Here is a 20,992-nt window from a genome sequence, read left to right as displayed (position 1 = left end):
AACTAGAATTTTGGTTTCGATTTGAAACGGTTCAATTAAACACGAACCGGTTGACTTTTGACAACGAACCGGTTGAATCTTGACAGCTTGACAGGCGCTGTCAACTCGGGAATTGCTGTAAACAAAAAGAAAGGCGCTTCAACAGCACGAACAGAAGCCAAGAAGAAAGGGAACGAAAGGGAAAGCTCGCCGTGACGAAAAGGCCTGGTTACGTCGAAAAAACGCATTAAAATTCCACTTTCAAAATAGGTGAACAAACGACCGTCCTCTTTGAAAGGGTGGCAACACAGCAACGCACCAACCAACAGGTGTGAAACCCCTGCCAGCAGCAGTGCATCACTAGCAGTAGCAGCAGCAGCAGCAGTAACAGCAACAACAACGACCCTCATCGACGACGACCATGGGGATCGACTTCGAGGTGAACGATTACATCAAAACGCTCAAGAAGGACGGTGGCCCCTTCAAATGTCCCATGTGCGACAAGACGTACAAATCGGTGATTGGGCTACAGTACCACCTGAACAACTATGACCACGACAACCCGTCCCCGGCCGTGCCCGCCTCGGTGTCGACCCCGATCAAGCAGAAGGGCCGCAAGCTGAAGGTGGGCGTTACGCCCAAAAACCAAATCGCCTGCAGTCCACCGAAGGAAGGCATTACCTATCTGGAGAGTGAACACTTGGTGCGGCTCGACTGCAATGGCAAGACGGTGAAGATCCCGGTGCAGGACGCACTGCCCGTGATGTCGCTCGAGGAGTACGAGAGCAAGTGCAAGACGGCGTCCGACTTTGAAGCGTTTGCCGTGGCACCACCGGAAGAGCCGGAGGTGCAGCTGCCGGAGGGCAAGTTCAAGGAAATCGAAGACTACACAATCTGTGATGCCCCCGCCCGGCCGAACGCGTACATCCGCTTCATCGAGAAGTCGAGCGAAGAGCTGGACGGCGAGGTAGAGTACGACGTGGACGAGGAGGACACGACCTGGCTCAGTATTATCAATGAACGGCGTGCGGCCCAGAACGTGGGACCAGTGTCGGTAGATTCGCTCGAGCTGCTGATGGATCGGTTGGAGAAGGAGTCCTTCTTCCAGGCGGCGGCCAACGGCCAGAACGGCGCCGTCGTGGACGATGACGCCGTGTGCTGCATCTGCATGGACGGGGAGTGCCAAAACACGAACGTGATTCTGTTCTGCGACATGTGCAACTTGGCCGTGCATCAGGATTGCTACGGTGTGCCATACATCCCGGAGGGCCAGTGGCTCTGCCGTCGGTGTTTGCAGAGTCCGAGCCGTCCGGTAGATTGTGTGCTGTGCCCGAACACCGGCGGTGCCTTCAAGCAGACCGACCACAACCAGTGGGCCCACGTAGTGTGTGCGCTGTGGATACCGGAGGTTCGATTCGCCAATACCGTGTTCCTGGAACCGATCGATTCGATTGAAACCATCCCGGCGGCCCGGTGGCGCTTGACGTGCTACATCTGCAAGCAGAAAGGCATCGGGGCGTGCATTCAGTGCAACAAAACGTATTGCTATGCCGCGTTCCACGTGACCTGCGCGCAGCAGGCGGGATTGTGCATGCGCATGGATACGGTGAAGGGCACGGACAGCAACCCGGTGGTGGTACAGAAAACGGCCTACTGCGATGCGCACACACCGCTAAACGCGCTGCAGACGACACCGGGCAACTCGCCCGACGGTGGACCGCCGACGGATGCGCGAGAGGTTACGCGCGAGAAGATGAAAAAGGCACGCAAGCTGCTGGCGCTGAAGCGTACCAGTGCACCGGTGATCCTGATCCCTACCATCCCGCAGAACCGCATCGAGGAGATATCGTCGCTGGTAAACATTCCGAAGAAGCAGCAATTCATTCAACGCCTCATCGCGTACTGGACGTTGAAGCGACAGTACCGGAATGGAGTGCCGCTGCTGCGCCGGCTACAGTCGCAGGGCCAAGCGCAGGGAACGGGCATGCCCGGGTGTCGCGATCGTACCGACGGTTCACCGGACGCGCAGGAACTCTATCAGCAGCTCAAGTACTGGCAGTGCCTTCGGCAGGATCTGGAGCGATCCCGTCTACTCTGCGAGCTGGTGCGCAAGCGGGAAAAGATTAAGCTCATTCTGATCAAGACGACCGAACAGCTCGTGATGGCACAGCTCAACCCGATCGAGAGCGTTCTGCATCGAATCTTGGACCAGCTGGAGGTGAAGGACGATAAGGAAATCTTCCGCGAACCGGTCGACACGGAGGAGGTGCCCGATTACACCGACATCGTGAAGCACCCGATGGATCTGGGCACGATGCGCCAGAAGCTTAAGCGGGGTGCGTACATCCGCATCGAAGATCTGGAGCAAGACTTCCAGCTGATGATTCGCAACTGTTTGGCGTACAACAACAAGGACACGATGTTTTATCGCGCCGGTGTGCGGATGCGCGATGCCGGAGCAATTGTGTTCCGCACGGTGCGCAAGGAGCTGGAACGGTCGGGCCAGTTTCAGGAGCCAGCGCCCGTTGAACCGATCGCTTCCAGCGCGCTGTCTGGTCGAGCGATCGGTAGCTCCACCGAGGACAACATTGCGATGGACATTGAAAATGAGCTGACCAAGATTACGGGCCAGTCGGCGAACGCGGAGCACATCGGCAAGCTGCAGACGCTGCTGAGCAAAGCGAACGGAATCCGGCATGCGTTGACGCGCTCCAAACGCATCAAGCAGATACGCAACGAGATTGCGCGAGTAAAGCGAGCGATTAGCAAAGATCCGGAACGTGGTTTGGTAAGTAATGCGGTGCGGTTGGTGCGGAAATATGAATGGATTATTGATAGCATTCTCTCCCTTTCCTTAGCTAAACGATCGTCGAATATCGTCGGATCTGGTGGGAGCAAGCTCCTCCTCGCTTGGTGGAACAGCTTCATCTTCGTTTTCGCCGAAAAAGTTGTCCCACTCCATGCACGCGGAACCCACCTCAAGCGGGCTAGGTGGTCTCGCCGGAAGCAGTCTTGCACTGGCACAGAAACATCACCAAATCACGCCGGAAGCGAGTCCACTGAAGGTGCTCCAGAACAGTCCCTCACCGTCGGGTGTTAATCGAAGGTAAGTGTGGCATTCGATGAGGTTTCGTTTCTTTCGCATACTAACACATTCTCCCCGCTTCACTCCAGAACGGCTGTACTGTTCACACGCAAAGCACAAGCGGCCTTGAAGAAACCGGACGCGTCTCTGAAGCAGGAAGGAGCAGGCGTCGGAGCGTCGGGTGGCGCTGGGGGTACTGGTGGACCGAGTGGCTCTACGGTAACGCCAATGACAACGACGGAACTGCTCCAGAAGACGGCCAAGAAGATTAACCGTGGCAAGCGGATCGGCAAAAGCGGGAAAGGCATTGAGTCGTTCCTGGAGGCAACGTCCGCTTCGGCGCTGGACGGGAAACCGATCGAGCGGAAATCGCTGGAGGCCATCCCGGACAGTTTCCGGGTGTACCGTGGGCAGCAGGATCGTGAAATTAGTGACTCGGAGAGTAATCTCAGCCTTACGGGAAGTACCTGCAGCAGCTGCAGCGGATTTAGTGGCAGCGGAACGGAATCAGAGTTTGGGTAGGAGGAAGAAGGGCATCAGGCTGCGGCGAAGGGTTTGAACGGTGGCCATTAATTTGGTTTTGCTTTCTTATGGTCTCTTTTTAGCTCCAGCAATGACGATTCGTACTGTGACTCGGAAATGTCCACCAACAGCGAACCGGAGGTGGAATCGTTCCCGGAAAAGCCCGCCCTAGAACCGCTCAAGCTGGTGTGGGCCAAGTGCCGGGGCTATCCGTGGTATCCGGCCCTCATAATCGACCCGAACATTCCGAAAGGGTTCGTGCACAACGGCGTTCCACTGCCGGCCCCGCCGGCCGATGTGTTGGCCCTGCGCAGCAACTACGACGAGCCCGTGTTTCTGGTGCTGTTCTTCGATGTGAAGCGTACATGGCAGTGGTTGCCGGTCGGCAAGCTGGAACTGCTCGGTGTCGACAAGGAGCTGGACCAGAGTAAGCTGATCGAGTCGCGCAAACCGACCGAACGGAAGGCGGTCAACAAGGCGTACCAGGAGGCACTGCACTATCACAGCCAGGTGTCGAGTGCGGATGGGCCGGCCGGGAAATTATGATGCTATGGGAGTGTGGGGCCGGGAGCAGGAGGATTCGTTATATCTAAAGGGGAGCAACCGGAGGAGGATGGCGAAGAGGAGGAGGAAGAAGAGGAAGGGGAGGAGGAGGGGGAGGAGGAGGAGCAGGAAGACGAAGCAGAGGTAGAGGAAGACGAGGGAGATGAGGATTCGTGTTAGATCTGTCGTTTTTTTTGTGTGTAAAGGATGGGGAATGTCCTTTGCGGTTTTATTTTTTAACTTGTGCGAAAGATTGTCGTTTTCTATTATGTGTCCATGTTACTGCATATTTGTGTGTGTGCGTGTTTGTGTTAGCGATAGAAGAAGTGTTTAAAGGAAGTAAGAAGAGAAAGAGAAGAAGGATGGAAGGCTGCTCTACTACATCCGCGAGATTTGAATGTTAGTTGAAGTTTGTTTTATTGGGTTTGACGTTTTTATTCCGTATTTTAACCATCGAGCGAGTAGTGAGGATGATGTTAGCAATGTAAGTGTTGGTTGCGAGTTCATTTGTTTAGCGCATAATGAAGGGAAGATAGAATGGGTGGGCGATCGCAGAGCATCGAACAAGAGATCATTTTGTTAACGTCGATGTCGATGTCCTGACATATTTGAGCGTGTGTTTTTTTATTATTCATTGTAAGACAGAAGAAGAGGCAACATGCGCCTGTGTGTGTGTGATTGTAAGGACAAAAATGCACACCATTCATAAGGCTATCTATATCTATTTATATTCGAATAGAGGTACCGATACCGTTTTTTTTGCCGAGACTAGATCCTTGCGAGTAGCATCTTGCTATAGAAGAAAAAAAAAAACACATACACATCTTATCACACACATTATGTTCATATTTCGTTCATCGCGTTGAAAACTATCATACAGGAGGTGTTGTACATATGTGAAGGATCTGGTTGAATAAATAGTATTACTTCTCAACAAACAAACAAACGGCTGTGTGTTAATTTGCTCTGATCGACCAATCGAAACATCGGTACGATCGAAGCAACCGCAGGCAGACCAGAAGAGCCTGCAACGACATTTGACCTCTCGTTTTCACACCTGTCCAAAAGCGGCTTGCTGTGATTGCCGGCGTCAGTGTGTCATTCAGTCGCTTCGTTCGGTCGCGTGCGGTCGTTTGTTTCGTACCTTTCTGGTGTCGCGCCGTGTCGCGTGTGTGTAGAATGGGGGAAAAAATGTGAAATTAATGTGTGGTTCTGTGATAAAATGATTGTGAATCACTATTTGAAGAGTTTATAAAGCATCCGTTAGTGTTTTAGTGCTGTAAATTCCGTTTGATTCCGCTGCTCGTTGGCGTCCCTTATTGGAGCAGTGTGTGTGTGTGCGTAATTGCGAAAAGTGAAAGAAGAGTGGTCCGCCGTCTACTGTGCAAATGGGAAAGAGCGAGAGAGAGAGAGAGAGAGAGAGAGAGAGAGAGAGAGAGAGAGAGAGAGAGAGAGAGAGAGAGAGAGAGAGAGAGAGAGAGAGCGAAACAAAGTCAATCGAAAGCGTCTCCGTAGTGTTCGCGTTGCTGCTTGGCGCCATTTTTCAAAATGCTGCCTGTGTGATATCGTGTCGTGTTTTCGGTGTGGTTGTGAGTTCGGGTGTGATAAGAACGCGTTCGGATTGATGAATGAAGCGGTAAGCGAGAAGCATTAACACAAGATTGTTTATATTCATTTATTGTTTTTTTGTCTGTTTACTGTAACTGTTGCCTCTCCGGTCAGTGTCCTCCGGTCTAACTGAATCAGGGCCCAAATACGGACGATGCCTATTTTGTGTTGTTTTTGTTTGATCATTTACACTCAACTACTACTTACTTCATGCTCTCACGTGTTTGTGTTGATTTGTGTTAAATACAGAATGCCTTTCGCGCTACAACTAAATTTAATACCTGCACTTAAAGCTACGCCTACGCCTAACATCAGACTAACAGAACTTGTTCCTTGCTTTCCTTGCACTATATGTACACTTTTTCACACTCATTTCATCTCTCTCTCTTTCTCTCATGCTCCTCAACGTCTACAGTCCGTCTCGCCGGGAGACCGGGGCTAATGATCCTTTTTCCGACCTTCCACCCTCCCCCTCCCCTCGACTCGCGATCAGTTCCGAAATCAATCAAATTTATCACAACGAGATCGACCCGCGGTGCCCATATTCCGTCTCTCGTGTATGTGTGTGGCCAAAAAATCAAAAAAAGAAGAAACGGAAAATGATCGCTTCGCTCAGCTTCACTTGTAGTACGTCGATTGTAATGGCCGGCCGGAAGAGGTGTAGGTGCTCATTGGTATGCTGCTTTGCGATTTCGTTGTGCCACCAGCACCCATTCCACCTCCTCCGACGCCACCGCCGCCCATCTGCCCGCCCAGTCCTATCGTGCCGCCGAGTGTGCTGCCCCCACCGTACAGCTGCTCCGCTCCCGTCGGTGCGTAATCCACGTCGTAGTAGATGCCGGACTGCAAAGGAGAAAGGGCATTTAGAGGGGTAAAGAAGGAGGGGGAGGGAGGAATTAAATCAGAAACTCACCGTAACGCTCGCATTGCTGCGGCTCTTTGGCCGGGGGACATTGAAGTTGCGGCCGAGCAGATCGGCCCGGTCCTCCTCCTCGCTGGAGCTGGAGTTTTCCAACGTTCGCATGCCATTTCGGTTCAGTCCTAGGGTTCTGTGGAGAGGAAAGTGTTCAGTGAATGACAGCTCAGTACACACATCATCACTACGCCATCTGTGTTACCTTGGCAACGGAACTGGCGGTAAGGTGCCGGTGTGCATGGGTAAGGTTCCGTGTAGCGACAGCGTGTTCATGCTACCGATCGTCTGTAGATTGGGATAGCCATACATGGCCGACGATGGACGTCCTGCAACGGGCTCAGCCTGGTAAGAAAGCAAAGGGGAAAGTAAGGTTAGTGCCCTTCCGCGTAACTGCGCCTCTGGTTGCGTACATCGATGTAGCTTACCGCGTAATGATTCGCTTGAGCCATTACGTCCGCAATCTGCGCCCACCGCATGCGATCCTCCAGTGTCACCTGGTACGGTGCCTGTCCCATGACCGGTGTCTTCACCTGCCCATTGCCCAGATACCCAAACACGGGGCTGCCCATTGCATTTTTGTGCTCCCGCTGCCACTTCCGGCTGTTGGAGAGAGAGAGAGAGAGAGAAGTTCCCGTTAAAATGCGCTCAAACCATTGGGATTGCCAGCTTCCTCCTTACCTCCACATAACGAGACAGATAAGCGTCAGCACAATGATGATGACGGCGGCCACCGAAGCACCAACAGCGACACCCAGCACCTCCCCATCGATCTCACACTGCGTCCCGTAGTAACTGCCAAGACACTTGCAAACCTGTCGATTGTTCGCATTGTCGTAGCTACAGGTGCCCCGGTTCGTGCAGTACGACTCCGGACAGGACAGACACTCTCGCCCCGCTCGCTGCGGCTGGTCGGCCCACGGATCCCGGAAGCCGACGTTACACTCGCACCGGAACGTACCGAACAGGTTGGTACAGTGCGCTTCCTCGTCACAATCGTTCAGCTCGTCCGACGTACACTCATCCACGTCCTGTACGCTCGAGACGGCCCCGGTCGGTGCCTCGACGTACAGGGCCGAGTTGCCGATGTTGTTGTTCCGCCGATGGATCACGCCGAGCAGATGGCGCTGAATGTCCGACCGAAGCGCGGGTCGCAGTGTTTCCGCATTTTCGTCCAAATTGACGGTGTAGTTGACAAAGACGGCACCGGAAGAGGCACCGGAGGCGGCAGACCCACTGGACGGATTGACGGTGTAGATGCCGTTGATGCGTGCCTCCAGGAATTCGTCCGAGAACGGTGTCATTGACATGGCAGAGTCCATCTAGAGGAGCGGAGAGAGAGAGAGGAAATTGGGTTAGAAATTGAAGGAAAGGCCACATTTCGGGGAGATCACTTACCGCTCGAATCGCTTCGTAGCTTAGCTGCTGGTACTTCTCGCTGCTTCGATCCGCCAACGATACGTCCCAATGGATCCGCCGCTCGTAGATCTTGTCCACGCGCATCGACAGTGCCAAGGACACGATGCGTCGACAAGGTTCTCGGTGCTTGCGTCTTGCGTACCCGGGCCGGCAGTGACAACTCGAAACGCCATTTTCCGTCTTGCACCGTTCATTCTGCGCCTGATCGCACGTAGAATCATCCCCAACGATGCACGTGTCAATACGCACCGGTGGTAGTCCGATCGCGCCCGGATACTTCGGACGACTCTGATGTACGGAGGGAGCTCGATGAACCGATCCGCCGGCCGCTCCACCACTCGAAGGAGGCTTTTGATTCGATCCGATCGGGCCGGCATGTACGGGGGATTCCGTTTCCGGCACAGCGTATCCCGTGCCGATGATGCCGGGCTGCAGTGCCGGTGGCGTTGGACCGATCTTCGGTGGCTTTGGCCGCTCTGTCGCTGCAATCGGACCAACGGGGCGGGTAGCAGTGGGTTGGATCTGCGTTTTTCGTTGCGTTTCCGTGCCGAACAGATCGATGTACGATCGTTTACCATCGATCGAAACGAACCCATCGGTGCCGGTGCCTGTTAGAATGATGCTTGCCTCGCCTCCCGGTCCACCACCAGCACCACCACCCGGCTGTCCTCGGTTGTAATACGGATTGATTTTGATCGTTTGCTGTGATCCGGACCCACCCGACCCAGGACCCTGGATGGCGGACAGTGTCACGTCGAAGATCTCACCATAGTTCGGCGGACGTCCACCGGGTGCGCCCGATCCTGCTCCCGGCGGTGGAGCGGTGTAGATCTCTGGCCGGTTAGCGAATGGGGGCAGGTTTTGCGTGCGAATCGCGTTACTATTGCCAGGACCAGCGGCGGCAGCACCGCCTCCCGGCTTAAAGTCCGGATCGTCCAGCACCAGTCCGGGGCGTGGTTGGAACCGATAGTCGGAAGGTTTGGCCGGCTCGGGCGAGGCCTTCGATGGTGCAATCACGTCCGAGGTCGTGCTGTGTGACAAACCAGCAGGACTCGTCGTTGTAGTGGTCGTTGTTGTCGTCGTTGTTGTGGTCGTAGTCGCTGTCTTGATCGTTTCACTCGTCAACATCAGTGTAGGCGTTGGAGTGATCGTTGGCGCATGATCTCCGCCATTCGAGGGTTCAATTCCAGCAGTGCTGGACGTCGCAATGATGCCATCGGTCGTCGAGGGGGTCGGTTCTAGCACACCGCTCGATGGGAGATACTCGATCGAGTTGATCTCGTACACGCTGGGCACTACTTCCGGATCGTACACCTCCCCGTTCGGACCGGTCGCAGGCATCACGCTGGCCGCACTCGTTGCCGACTCGATCGTGTACTGTACCTCGGTCGGTGGCGTCGGTTTCGGAGTGGACTTTCGCTTCGGTGGACCAGTTATTGGTTGCTGTTGATCGCTTTCCGACGTCGTGGTCGATGTGCTCGTTGTAGTCGTGTACTCCTGCTCCGGATCTACTTCCCCTGTGTTGCCCTGCTGTGTCGTTGTGGGATAGTTTGCTGGAGCCTCGTACGGTGGATCCTCAATGACCTTCTCCGTTACGTTGTCGATCGCATTGCCACCGTCGTTGTTGGTAGGAATAGCAATCGGACCCGTGTTGGGCCCGTTGTCCGGTCGATAGTCGAGACTCGTTGGGTACGGTTTGTACGGTGGAATAGGTCGTCGATTGGGAGATATCGGTGGTCGTGGTTTCGGTCTCTGCCAGGGCGGTCGGTTCTGTGACACAAATCCAGGTCGGTAGGTTTGCTGCATCGACGGTACAATTTGCTCCGGAATGGGAACTCCGGTGAGGAAGGGCCTTATCGGATGACCGTCTGGCCGTGGACCCGACTGTGGAGGTCCCGAAGGTTGCTGCTGGCCTTGCTGGTCCGGTTGGAGCAAAGGTCGCGAGGAGGTCGGTGCACCCAGCTCTCCTTCGTACTCGTTCGGCAGCGGTTGAGCTTCGGATATACGCGGAGGTCCTCGGTTGTTGATGCGTGAGGCCGAATGGCGCCTAGTGGGCTGAGGATTCGCGTGCACATTCACATTACCATTCAGCAGCTTCACAATCCCGGTAATGATGTCTTGTATGTCCGGGTTCGGATTCTGCCGACTGCCTTGCGATGGTGGTTGCGCCGGTCCCGGCACTCGAAACACAGGCGGACGGTTCTGCTGGGAGGCAAGGACGGCCCGCTGAACGTTCGATATGTTCATGGCCAGCTCCTTGGTGCGCTGGTAGGACTCGTCGAGCAGATCCTTGCCGTTGCGGCCGGACGGACCGGTGGCCTCCAGCACACTATTGCTGTTGCTGTCGAAGGAGACGGCGAGCAGGCTTCGGTCGCCGCTGGCCGATCGCGGTGTAAGCTCGTTCATGATGGCCGACCGTTTCGATTTGCCGGCCAAAGCGTCGGTGGTGGTGCAGTCTTGTGGGGAGTTACAGCTAGGGGATTGCTTTGGAAAGGTGCTTGCCGTCGTCGCCACCGCACTTAGGCAGAGGCCGACCAGCATGGCTGCTATCAGTCGGTAGATGTACGCCATCTGTTGTGTGTCTCTTGTGGGACCATCCCAGCGAGCGTATCCTTTGGCTAGCATGATTGCTGCTGGATTCTGTGGGACGCTTCTTACTTATAATTAGATTCGTCCTCCCTTCGTCGTCGAGAAGACGTTCGTTCTTTCCGTCCTTTTGTTGCGGCCTACTAGATGAGAGCCTATTTTCGCTTGGTTGCTGGGAAATGTAAGACACCGCAATAGCTACTAGATGAGGATGGTGTTGATGCTGCTGTTGCTGCTGCCGTGTAGAGCTGCTGCGCTCTTTCGACGCTCATCTTTTCCCGGCGCAGTACATTCGCGTAGGATTGTTTCGGGATGGAGCAAGAATCTGTCAGAAAGTGAAGAAAGAAAGAAACATTGCCGTACATTGATAAGTTTCATGTGCGTTTAAACTGGGCCACTCTTTTTAATCCCAATTGGCCGCATTTTCTGCAAACAAGTTTGAAAACGTGGGATGTAGGCGAGCAGGTACGGGATTAGAATTACTTTTAATCTCTCTCCGCCACCCCTTGATAAGGCGCTAGTTATTACACTCGATAAAATTAAGCCGACCACTCACAAATAACCTCCATAATCCTTCTAATGCCGCTGCCGCTGCCTCTCGGGATCATATCTGGATCATACGATCGTGAGGCATGCGAATTGCGGACACACGCGTGCACGCGCGCAATGTAAACATCTCGCCTCTCGTATGCTCTCTCACACACACAAAGCGCAACGCTCCCAGGAACGCAAATCATGGCGGCTGACCCCAAAACAAAACCCGCCACACAAACGTTCGGCGGGAGAGAGCAAAATTGTTTTTTCCACTTTTCGCCCGCCGCACGCGATCCGGGCAGATAACGACCGCGCAACCAGCAAATGCAACCTGTTCCTGCGTTTGGCGCAGCATTCGGAGGGCGAGCTGTGCTAAAAAACTCAATTCCAGTGCGTTTTCTCTCCGTTTGCTTTTTGCTCGGCATTTTCGAACTTCGTGAGTGAAAGGGGGGAGGAATAGCCTGGGCGCATTTTCCATCCAATTGTACCGCTCCCCACACCACCCACCGCACATGGGAATGGTTCGGAAAAACTTCGTTTCGTTTTTCTTCATTGCACTGGCACGCGGTTTTTGGTGATCCAGAAACGGGCTTCAATTTGCTTACTCCTCGGAAAAATGTGTCGATGCAAATGTGTACACACACACACACACACACACACACACACACACACACACACACACACACACACATACACACACACACACATACACACACACACACACACACACACACACACACACACACACACACACACACACACACACACACACACACACACACACACGAACACACGGTCGATGGAAGTGCCGATGACCGGAAATCCCGCGGTGCATCCATAATAGCGCGGAACTCATAACTCAGCATCGGGCCCGAGCGATCGCCGGCTGACCGTTCGACCGATCGATGATATTCCGGTCATGAAATAGTTCAAATAACAGTGCATCACCATGAGCCACGGGCCACGGGCGCGTGCGGCGAGGAAAATAAGGCTAAATTGTTGCTGTTGTTTTGCGGAATGGATGGTGGTCTGGCGTGGACTCGGGCTGGTTGGTTGTTCCGTCCGATAATGCGGGCCAGCCAGGGAATAGGAAATGGAAATGGAAGGGAACGTAAGACGAGATTTCAATCCAATTGAGCCGTAAACAAGGCAAGAAACCGTTTCTTTTTCGTTCCCTCCCGTCGTTGGCTATCACCGTGGTGTCTGCGTGTGTGTGTATCGGTGCGTCGTGTTGATTGTGTGAGGGAAACGTTTCAATTTAAGAGAAAGAGGTTTCAAATTTCCCGAAGAATTATTATTTCACAGGTTGAAGTAATTCAATCACCGTAACGCAAAATTGCATTAAATATAGTTCAGTGTACCAACGATCAGCGATCACTGATGCTTAGAAAATAACGTTCAAATGCATTCGAATCAAAATGTCAATAGGAAATGTTTTAATAATTTCATTTACGCTGCTTCGTAGCACGATTGAAAATATTAATATCGTCTGGTCGCATTATTTACATAACATCATACGGCTGGCACTCTCTTACGCCCCTCGGAAAGCACACCTTTCGAAAATTGTACTTGAAAACACGTCGTCCGTTTCTCCTCATCCTCCGGAAGTAGCAATCAACGTGTCCCGAGTTTCAATTTGGAGCTGTGTTTGTGTGACTAACAGCCTCCCCCCGGGGCTATGAATTTGGCGCTGCGCATTTAGTTTCACTTTCCGTGCATGTTGAGTAACCCTCTGCAACTTGAGGCACCACTCCCGCGCATTGCCACTCGAATTTCAAACACCCTTCAGTCGAGAAAGAAGCGGTGCAGTAACGACAAGCGACGAACCCGGCGGTGTGATCGTGCTGATCGATCAACCCGAACGATCAATTTCCTTAACCGTGGTTCACCCCCCAAAAAAAGGTTACCTGACTTCAAGCTTAATTTACTCTTACTTTCGATGGGTGCTGTAAAGAGGAAGGAAAAAACAACAATAGATCGATCATCGATCGAACGCCTTTGGAAAGCGATCAATCGATGGTGTACGGGAAGTTTTTCCTCCCGCAGATGAAGCGTTTCCTCGCTTGCGCTTGGGGGTGTTGCATTATGGAGTTAATTACATTATTAAGGCTTTAGTTTTAAGTCCATGACCTTAATCTTACCACAATGATCTGCACGGAAGGGCGAGAAACAGAGATAGGTGGAAATTTTATACGCTTTTCGGCACTAAACTCCTCAACCCCACACGCGTTATCTGCGTCCCACGATTGCGCTCCACCAACTCCACAAAGCAAAGATCGCACCGTGGTCGTTGGCCGTGCTCTGTTTGCGCCCCTCGGAAGCACCCCGAGGGGAAGCAGCAGCAGCAACAAACCCCCGTTAATTGAATATCTTCTTTTTCCCTACTCACCCGGAACTCATTACCCAGTGAGCTGGGTTGAGCTTTCAGCTGAGAGTTTTGCTGCTTTTGCTTTGCTCGGATAACTCGAACTCGAGCGAGCGAAAGGAGATTTTGCTACGCTTTTCTGTTGGTTGGTTGCAACATTTCCGAGCACGTTTCGTACGGTATTGGAGTGTGTTGTTTTGCATTTGCGGATGGAGTCAGTCCCAGTCCCTGTGCAGGGAGAAAGGAGCGCTGGTGGAACTCAAAGTCCGGGATCTGGCTTACTCTTTTTCCCTTCGTTGAGTTGGTTGGTTCGGCGGGCAAAAATTGCAACGGCCTTCTCGTGCTGCTGTTGCGTGGCGGTACTTTCCCGATGACTAACTTATTGCAGCTTGTATATTGTGATGAAGCAAAGCGAAAGAAAGAGAGGGCGCCCGAGGGGAGCGCAAGAAAGGCTTGCGTCAGAGACCGAGCGTCAGCGTGCGTGTCCGGGTCGACGACGACGACGATGACGATGATATTTCGACACATTCGGCATTGTTTAAAGCATTGTGAGCAACTCAACCCCGTTTTTTGCTATGAGCGGCAGCAGGAGAAAGAGCAATAGAAGGGGGAGGACCGTGGGTGGCGCATGTTACGAAATGCAAATTCGGTGAGCATACACGGCGCCGTCGCTGGTTTCTTGAGCCACTGGCGTGTGTGACTGCCATGCGTAAAATTGTGTTTTTATCAAACGTATACCCCCCTCTTCTGCCCTGATGGTGTGCTCTGGAGTTCACTTGGAGGGAACTAAACCGGATCCAGCGGCGACGACAATTGTGTTTGCACCAACGGTTGCGGGCAACCGTACGCTATCGAGGCTAACCGAATGCATCTATGCTGCTACCTTCGGCGAGGGCTGTTGCGTTGTGTGAGCAAACTGCTGTAATAAGCCAATCGCGTACCACCAGTTGTTGCTGCAACGCTCAGGGCTCGGGGACTTTGCAATTTGCCAGGCATTTGTTTTAGTTTTGCATTTAGCAATATAAATGTTCTGCCGCGTGAAACAGGTTTTTCCGAAGATGCCATTTCTCATTCGATCTTTCCTTTTGGTCCGGGGGAGCGGTTTGGGAACGTAAAATCGAAAGGGACCCGGGGTCCGGTCGTCCGGAACAGTGTGCTAAAATATATTAATTATTTGTAGCGCTTATCGATTTGGATTGGAATCCGTGCAGGGATGGAGAGGCGGTCTGGGACTCATAAAATATGGCCATTGACCTTAAAAGCGCGGTGTGGAGTTCCAGTTTATCCTTCGCAAAGCGCACACTTTTATTGCACTTTCTTTCTGCGGCCATCGTCGAGTGTGTGGCGCGAAAGAAGGTAGAAATGGTTTTATGACACGTGTGCAATAAACTCGCACAAAAATGCTAAAAAGTGAGGTGAGATAATCATCTAAGCGGGGAGTAGCAGGCCGTTAAAATCTAATGATCGAGTCCAGAAAGCTTGTTAAGAGACTTGGGTGTTCTTAGGCACGTTCAGATGACTTGTTAATAATCTAAAACGTAGAAAACCGCCTCCAGCTACAAAAGTGAAGTTAATGAACTGTATCAGTCACAACTGTTTTTTTTTCTTCTGTGTGCTTTTCTCCAACTCACACATCCACATCGCACGGTCTCAGAGTGGCGTTGTTACGGGTCACAGCAGACGGCCAACCGGAGCGAAAGTAGTAGTGACCACACAGTAGTAGGCCGCGATGAAAAAAAAAACACAAACTGCAACTCCTTCAAGCACGAAGAATTTCGCCCCAATAATCATACATCTCCTGTGCACATTACACCTGCGGCCACGCGTACGTGTGTGTGTCGGTGAATGTGGTGGGGAAAGAAAACTGTCAAAATCAAGTTATAGAGAGAGAGACAGCGAGAGAGACAGAAGGCATTGGCCACTTGCCACACGACGACGGTACGGTATTTCACTTTTTTATATGCTTTTTACGTGTCGCTTTTTTCCACAGCTTTTGCTGGGTTTGTTTTTTGTTGTTTTCGTGCACTTATTTGCTCTTCTCTACAGCGGCTTAAAGTTAAACGTACAACCCCAACAGAAGAAATAAGCGAGAGGCCAAGGTTTGTGCCGTTTCGATTGGCCGGCGACAGAGAGTCGTTGCCGGGAGTTCGTGTACCGCTATCAGTGCTACTTTAATGGCCAGGCTTTACGCCATCTCCGTGTGTGTATGGGGAGGAACCCCCCTTTGGAACGTTTCCTCCGAGTCAGTACCGGTTCCTGTAGCTGCTGCTGCGGCTACTACTGCTGCTGGTGACAGGAGACGGAGTCGTTTCGTTTAGATTTCCTGTTTTCCTCCTGCGCTTCGCATGCGCTTGACCTCTTCCAAGGTTTTCCTGATTTGGAATCCGGGCCCGGATGAAGGCCAAACCACTTCCTGGTGCAAAAAAACAGCAACGACCATCCTGGACCACTGTTTTCCATGTCAAGTGTGAGGAATGAAATATGCTTCACCCAGATTAGACCTTCTCTCCACTTCCAGTTCGTGTACTACTTATCATACTTGAACTGTGTATTTTTTTCTATTTCTCAAACAAAAACAAGTGTTCTTGTTATGTCAAAACGATGGCACTTGAGATAGGGCATGATTGAGGATCACAGCTTCAACCCAAACTCCGAAAAACAATGAACGGTTTAACGGAACACAGTTTGTTGTTCGTTCGAATATCAAAGAGCACGCCAGCGAACACAACGCTCCCGTTAATCCGTACACCGGGCGAAGGTTTCGGGAACTCTGTGTCTGATTTGTGCGTGATAAGTGTACCGAAAAGCACCACCCATCCATCTTGTTAGGCGGAGGATTAACCCCTAACTCCGAAGTTCTTCACGATTCTAGTGGCTGATAGTATGCTCACCGTTAATCGTCATTATGCGGCAAACGAGCAGAAAAAACGACGCTAAGGACCGATTGAAAAACTGTTTGTGCTGGCTTCACTAATCGCGGGTAAGACATTCTAACAATGGAAATCATTGGTGTGCTAGCGTGGGGGTTCTCATTCCCTTAACGAAGCGAGGATGATTAATCGGACGAACGAGACGCACGCGCGTACCTTTAAGTCGATCGCGCAGTCGATTGATCGTGTCCGTAAAAGGAAGATACTATCCCTCCGTATAAGGAGCCAAAGAAAGCGGCCTCGCTCTGCCGGGCAGTCCGCGGTCTGAGCACAGATTAATTTAAAGCTATTACAAACATTCGACTGCCGCTCGGTTCAATCCAGTTCAGCTCTGCTTTTTTACTACTCGAGGTTGCTCTGCTCTACATGAGAGGAGGCGCGAATGGAATGGTTCAGTTGCTTGTTGTTGTGAGTGCTGGTGCGCCTCCGCAATACACTTTCGCGACTACGCAACGCAACGGCGTGTGCGGGACGACATTGACGAGCATCATGAGCGCAATGTGATGCAAAGGTGAAACAAACCCTGCCTCTCATCCACTACGCGAAGAAAGGCAAGAAGGAGGGAAGTGATGGAGTGGTACGAGGTGCAGTAGAAAGTTTCCATCCACTGCCTCCCCCCCATTCTCCCTTTCTGCGGGGGGTGATTGTGGAGAGTGACGGGCGATCGTGGAGTGATCTCGCAGCAAGATCCGACTGGCGTGTAAAAAAGCGCCTCGGAGAAGACAACAACAAAATCTTTCACCATTCGAACGACGAATCCACCAGAGCATGAGGCGGTGTATGTATGTATGTGTGTGTGTGTGTGTAAGTGCTGGTCCCGGACACATATGCGCCGGAGGGTTTTCTGTCTCTTTTTAATGGTGTGTAAAACACGGGCAGTGCACGATCGCGAGAGAGTCACAAGACGCTACACTTCAAGACAATGGCAACAAAACAGCAATAGGCAAAGGAACGAACTAATTCGTCCCAACCAAATTTGCAAATTTGCGAAACTATTTGCCAAATTACACGACAGAAAAAATGGCGAAACACCATAGTACAATAAACAGGAAAAGATAATTAAATTATAAAATAAAACTTTAAAGCTCTCGCCAAATGGGCAAATGAAAAGCAGGCAGTAACGAATTTGGTACCCGTTTACGCGTCTCAAGATTCGCACGGATGGAGTGAAAAGTGTTTTAAAGACAGTAGCAAAAGGGCAAACAAATAAGGCAATGTGAGAAGGGAACGGTTTTGTGTGAAGTACGGTGAAGCACAACGCGAAAGAAACACAGTAAAAACATAAAAAGCGAACAGGAACAGTGGACTGACGATGAGTGTGTTTGCGAAATGCTGTTGGCGTAAAATGAAAAGAAAAGCTCTCGATGACAGCGTGCCGAAGAACGGTGACGAGAGGAGAGAGAGACAGGGAGAGAAGTGCAGCAAAAGGGGGGTTTTGTAAAGAGGCTTTTAGAAAAGTTAGAGGTGAGGGTGAGTGAGAAAAGCGACATGCACGTCAAAGAGTTTATGCCAAGATCATGAGATGGATTAATTTAATATCTAGGCTTGATTTGTAAGGTAAATAACACTCAACAATCGGTTAATAATTAAGAACCTATGCACAGTTATATCACTTTGAGTTTAAAATGTGTATCTCATTACCATGATCGTATATTTGATGATCAATATCAAAAGCCGAAACCCCAAATCAATGCTTACCCAAAGAAAGCTTAACGTGAGTCTCATCGTGAGTCTTTTCCTGTGTCAATGTCAGTAGGTACAATGTCGGCCCGAAAGCGTCGCCTCTTCCATGGATCGGTAAGGTCAGGCTTAATCGTTTTCTTTTCCAACCGCTTTTTTTTATTTATATTGTGTATAATCGCTCAACCCATCCACACCTTTTTCTTGTCTCTCGGTGGGTCCAAAACATTGTGAACGAGAGAGGGCGAGATAAATGGTACTTGAATGTCCGTGCACAGCAGAGGGCGGGTGTGTGTGTGTGTGCGCGATCAAAACACACGCCACAAAGCTCGTTTTCACATTCCAAAGCTCTGAGCTCGATCCGATGGCTGGGGTGAGAGGGGTGATCCTTTGCCGGCGGTACGGCTCGTAATAAAAGAGCTGCGATCCTCTGAACCCATACAATAGCAGCCCGTGGGACATACGCAAACACACACACCCTTACAGCACCCATTGAAATTACAAAGGGGTAAAAGAAATACGACGGACAATCCCTCCGCAGGGGTGAAGCCACCCCATACGCACCATGCGTCCATATGAGAGAGTTCGTACACCGGGCGATCGAAGGGTGATCGTGATGGGTGTGAGAGTTGAGGAGATTCCCTGCTATCTTAACCCTGCTCCCCCTTTTGGCAGCCTCTTTCTCGCTCTCTTATCTGACAAGCCTAGCCTAGAGGCGGTTCGTTTACTGACCTATAAAACGAAAGCATTTCTCTTGCGTCGAACAAGGCGACGAACCCAACCGCCGAACGAAACGACGCTGAACGTACCTGTTCTTTTCCAATAATAAATGATCGTTCCTCCACGCACCCTGCGGGACGTGCTTAATGATGTGAAGGGACGCGCCGCTGACGGGATGCTGTCCGCTGTCCGCTGTCCGCGACACGTACAAGTGTGTGTGTGTGCGTGAGTGGGACGGCTGCGGGATCGATCGAACGTTGGAATTCCTCGCTGGACGAGCGGCCCTTTGCGTGCAGAAAGAGAGAACCTCTCAGCTCGCGTTGTGCGCACTATGTGTGTGTGTGTGTGCGCACGTCCGGACGCGCGTTTCACTTTTACTTCCAGATTCTTTTCTCTCTCTGCCTCCTCTTTCCGTTCCTGTTTTGCCTTGTGCGCGGAGCAAGATTTAGCTCCTCCAAACAACGAAAGACTTGTGCGGTGCGGAGCGCACACAACGCACAAGCGACGAACCTGGAATATAACTTTTTTTTCTTTTCTTCTGCTTCTCACTCACTTTCCTGCCCGTTGGTTCCTGCTGAGAGTTGGAATTATTCTGCTGCGGGAATTATTTCGCACCCAATTGCTAGCACGTTCACTTTTCAATGCAACGCGCGTGTACAGCGGCAATGGCATAAACTTGGGCTTTCGTTTTTTCTTTCACTCATAAATTCTTTGCACAAATCACTGCAGCTGCTGCCGCCATTCACTTTCACGCTTTCTTGCTGTTAAATCACTTCACCACTCGATGTTGTTTCAATGTGACACTTGTTTTTTTTAACTTAGTTAGTTGACAGATTCTAAACTGAAAATAATAAAAACACTATTAAAGGGATGATTCGAATAAGGGAAAAAGGTATTTCCCCCCGCTTACGGCGTCAACTTTATTATCCGACAGGTTTCTATTTTTTCCCGATAACGCGACGAAGTTGCACAGCCGGTGAAAACTTTCGGGGTCACTTTTTCTTTACTACTACCCACCCCGATGATGTTCACCGTAAGCCCCTTCACCTTCGATTTCACTTGAAGCCACTGCTCTCCTCAACCGCTTCACTTTGCCATGATAGCCTAGCACACACAGACATACACCACACCCTCTCTCGAGGTCTTATCGGGTGGTTGACGTACGCACCTTCCAGTTTCACCGACTTTTCCCAAGCCTTTTCACACTTTACACCGCTTCCACCGGTCCACTGTTCACCCTGCCCGCGGGTCGGAAGTTTTCCGATCACATACAGAGAGTGCGATCGTTATTCGCAACCTGACACGTCGTCTTCTCACCGTGGTGTCGAGAAATTGTGGCCGGCTGCAGGCGACGACGAAGCAAAGCGACTTTCTTCTGCTGCCTTTCTTTCACTCACTCACTGGTTCAACACACAATTTCTCTCTCGCTCTCTCTCTCTCTCTCTCTCTCTCTCATTCACAACCTCCCACAAGCTCTGTTGGTGAGATGATGATGCTACACTTTCTTTCCTGAATATCTTTCACCTCTGCGTCGAAGCGGCCAGGTGAAATTGCTTGCGAGACACGGCGGGCAGGGAAACCTTCGAAAAGCTTCTACACACCCATACACAGTTGCACACACTCACACAGACAGATAGGAAACGCACGTACACACAGAAAACGCTGCATAGTTTTTCCCTCCCCGCGCGGAATACTTGCTTGTGTGTGTGTTGGTAGGATGATGGTTGGTAGCGCAATGCGTCGCCTACTCCGACGTCGGCTCTCCTCGCTTCGCTGCTTGGATGCAGTTTATGTCTTCACACGACGTCTTTAACTCTCTCACACAAGCACACGCACACACTCACTGGTGCTGCGTCTGTTGCTGCAGACACACCGACCGGCCGGATCGACGACCGTTTCGTTCGAATAGCAACGTACGAATGTGCCGCAGCGATGGGGGTTGCTGCCGGTGGAGCTCGCTGAAGCCCGCGGTTATGCTTTCTTCCCTCGGTATTTTCGTAGCGAGTGCGCTCTCTTTCTCTTTCTCGTGTTTTTCTCCGTCACTTCTCTCGGTTCGTTCTTTTTCTTTGCGGCTCTTTCTTCTGTATGCCTTCGTTCCCAGTGTTGTC

General features: G+C 51.6%; 2 protein-coding genes across 3 annotated transcripts; one reads left to right on the top strand and one right to left on the bottom strand.

The window, feature by feature from the left end:
* Positions 1-98: 98 nt before the first annotated feature.
* Positions 99-4,942, top strand: LOC120894516 (bromodomain-containing protein 1). The gene is made up of 4 exons (XM_040297145.1): positions 99-2,767; positions 2,838-3,085; positions 3,154-3,582; positions 3,670-4,942. Exons 1-4 carry the CDS (start codon positions 401-403, stop codon positions 4,130-4,132), a joined length of 3,507 nt encoding a protein of 1,168 aa, XP_040153079.1. The 5' UTR covers positions 99-400; the 3' UTR covers positions 4,133-4,942.
* An 836-nt stretch (positions 4,943-5,778) lies between these two features.
* On the bottom strand, positions 5,779-20,791 carry LOC120894514 (mucin-5AC-like). Of its 2 annotated transcripts, none has more exons than XM_040297140.1 (8): positions 20,053-20,791; positions 18,974-19,725; positions 8,049-10,980; positions 7,332-7,972; positions 7,064-7,253; positions 6,856-6,995; positions 6,651-6,786; positions 5,779-6,580 (listed from the first exon to the last, which is right to left on the bottom strand). In XM_040297140.1, exons 3-8 carry the CDS (start codon positions 10,692-10,694, stop codon positions 6,356-6,358), a joined length of 3,978 nt encoding a protein of 1,325 aa, XP_040153074.1. In that variant the 5' UTR covers positions 10,695-10,980; positions 18,974-19,725; positions 20,053-20,791; the 3' UTR covers positions 5,779-6,355. The 2 variants fall into 2 exon arrangements, with proteins under 2 accessions (XP_040153074.1, XP_040153075.1); XM_040297141.1 differs by having other exon boundaries at positions 7,079-7,253.
* Between the last annotated feature and the right edge of the window lie 201 nt (positions 20,792-20,992).

The sequence above is a fragment of the Anopheles arabiensis genome, chromosome 2 (genome assembly GCF_016920715.1).
Source record: "Anopheles arabiensis isolate DONGOLA chromosome 2, AaraD3, whole genome shotgun sequence".
Classification (NCBI taxonomy): Eukaryota; Metazoa; Arthropoda; class Insecta; order Diptera; family Culicidae; genus Anopheles; species Anopheles arabiensis.
The sequence above is the reverse complement of the archived record's forward strand: the minus strand, read 5'-3'. Positions and strand labels throughout refer to the sequence as shown.

Excerpts from the sequence above, each read along its gene's own strand:
- LOC120894516 (XM_040297145.1), top strand. The coding sequence starts at position 401 with ATGGGGATCGACTTCGAGGTGAACGATTACATCAAAACGCTCAAGAAG. Across the intron at positions 3,086-3,153 it reads CCGTCGGGTGTTAATCGAAG|AACGGCTGTACTGTTCACAC; the intron begins GTAAGTGTGGCA and ends GCTTCACTCCAG. Across the intron at positions 3,583-3,669 it reads GGAACGGAATCAGAGTTTGG|CTCCAGCAATGACGATTCGT; the intron begins GTAGGAGGAAGA and ends GTCTCTTTTTAG.
- LOC120894514 (XM_040297140.1), bottom strand. The coding sequence starts at position 10,694 with ATGCTAGCCAAAGGATACGCTCGCTGGGATGGTCCCACAAGAGACACA. Across the intron at positions 7,254-7,331 it reads ATCTGTCTCGTTATGTGGAG|CCGGAAGTGGCAGCGGGAGC; the intron begins GTAAGGAGGAAG and ends TCTCTCCAACAG. Across the intron at positions 6,581-6,650 it reads GCAGCAATGCGAGCGTTACG|TCCGGCATCTACTACGACGT; the intron begins GTGAGTTTCTGA and ends TCTCCTTTGCAG.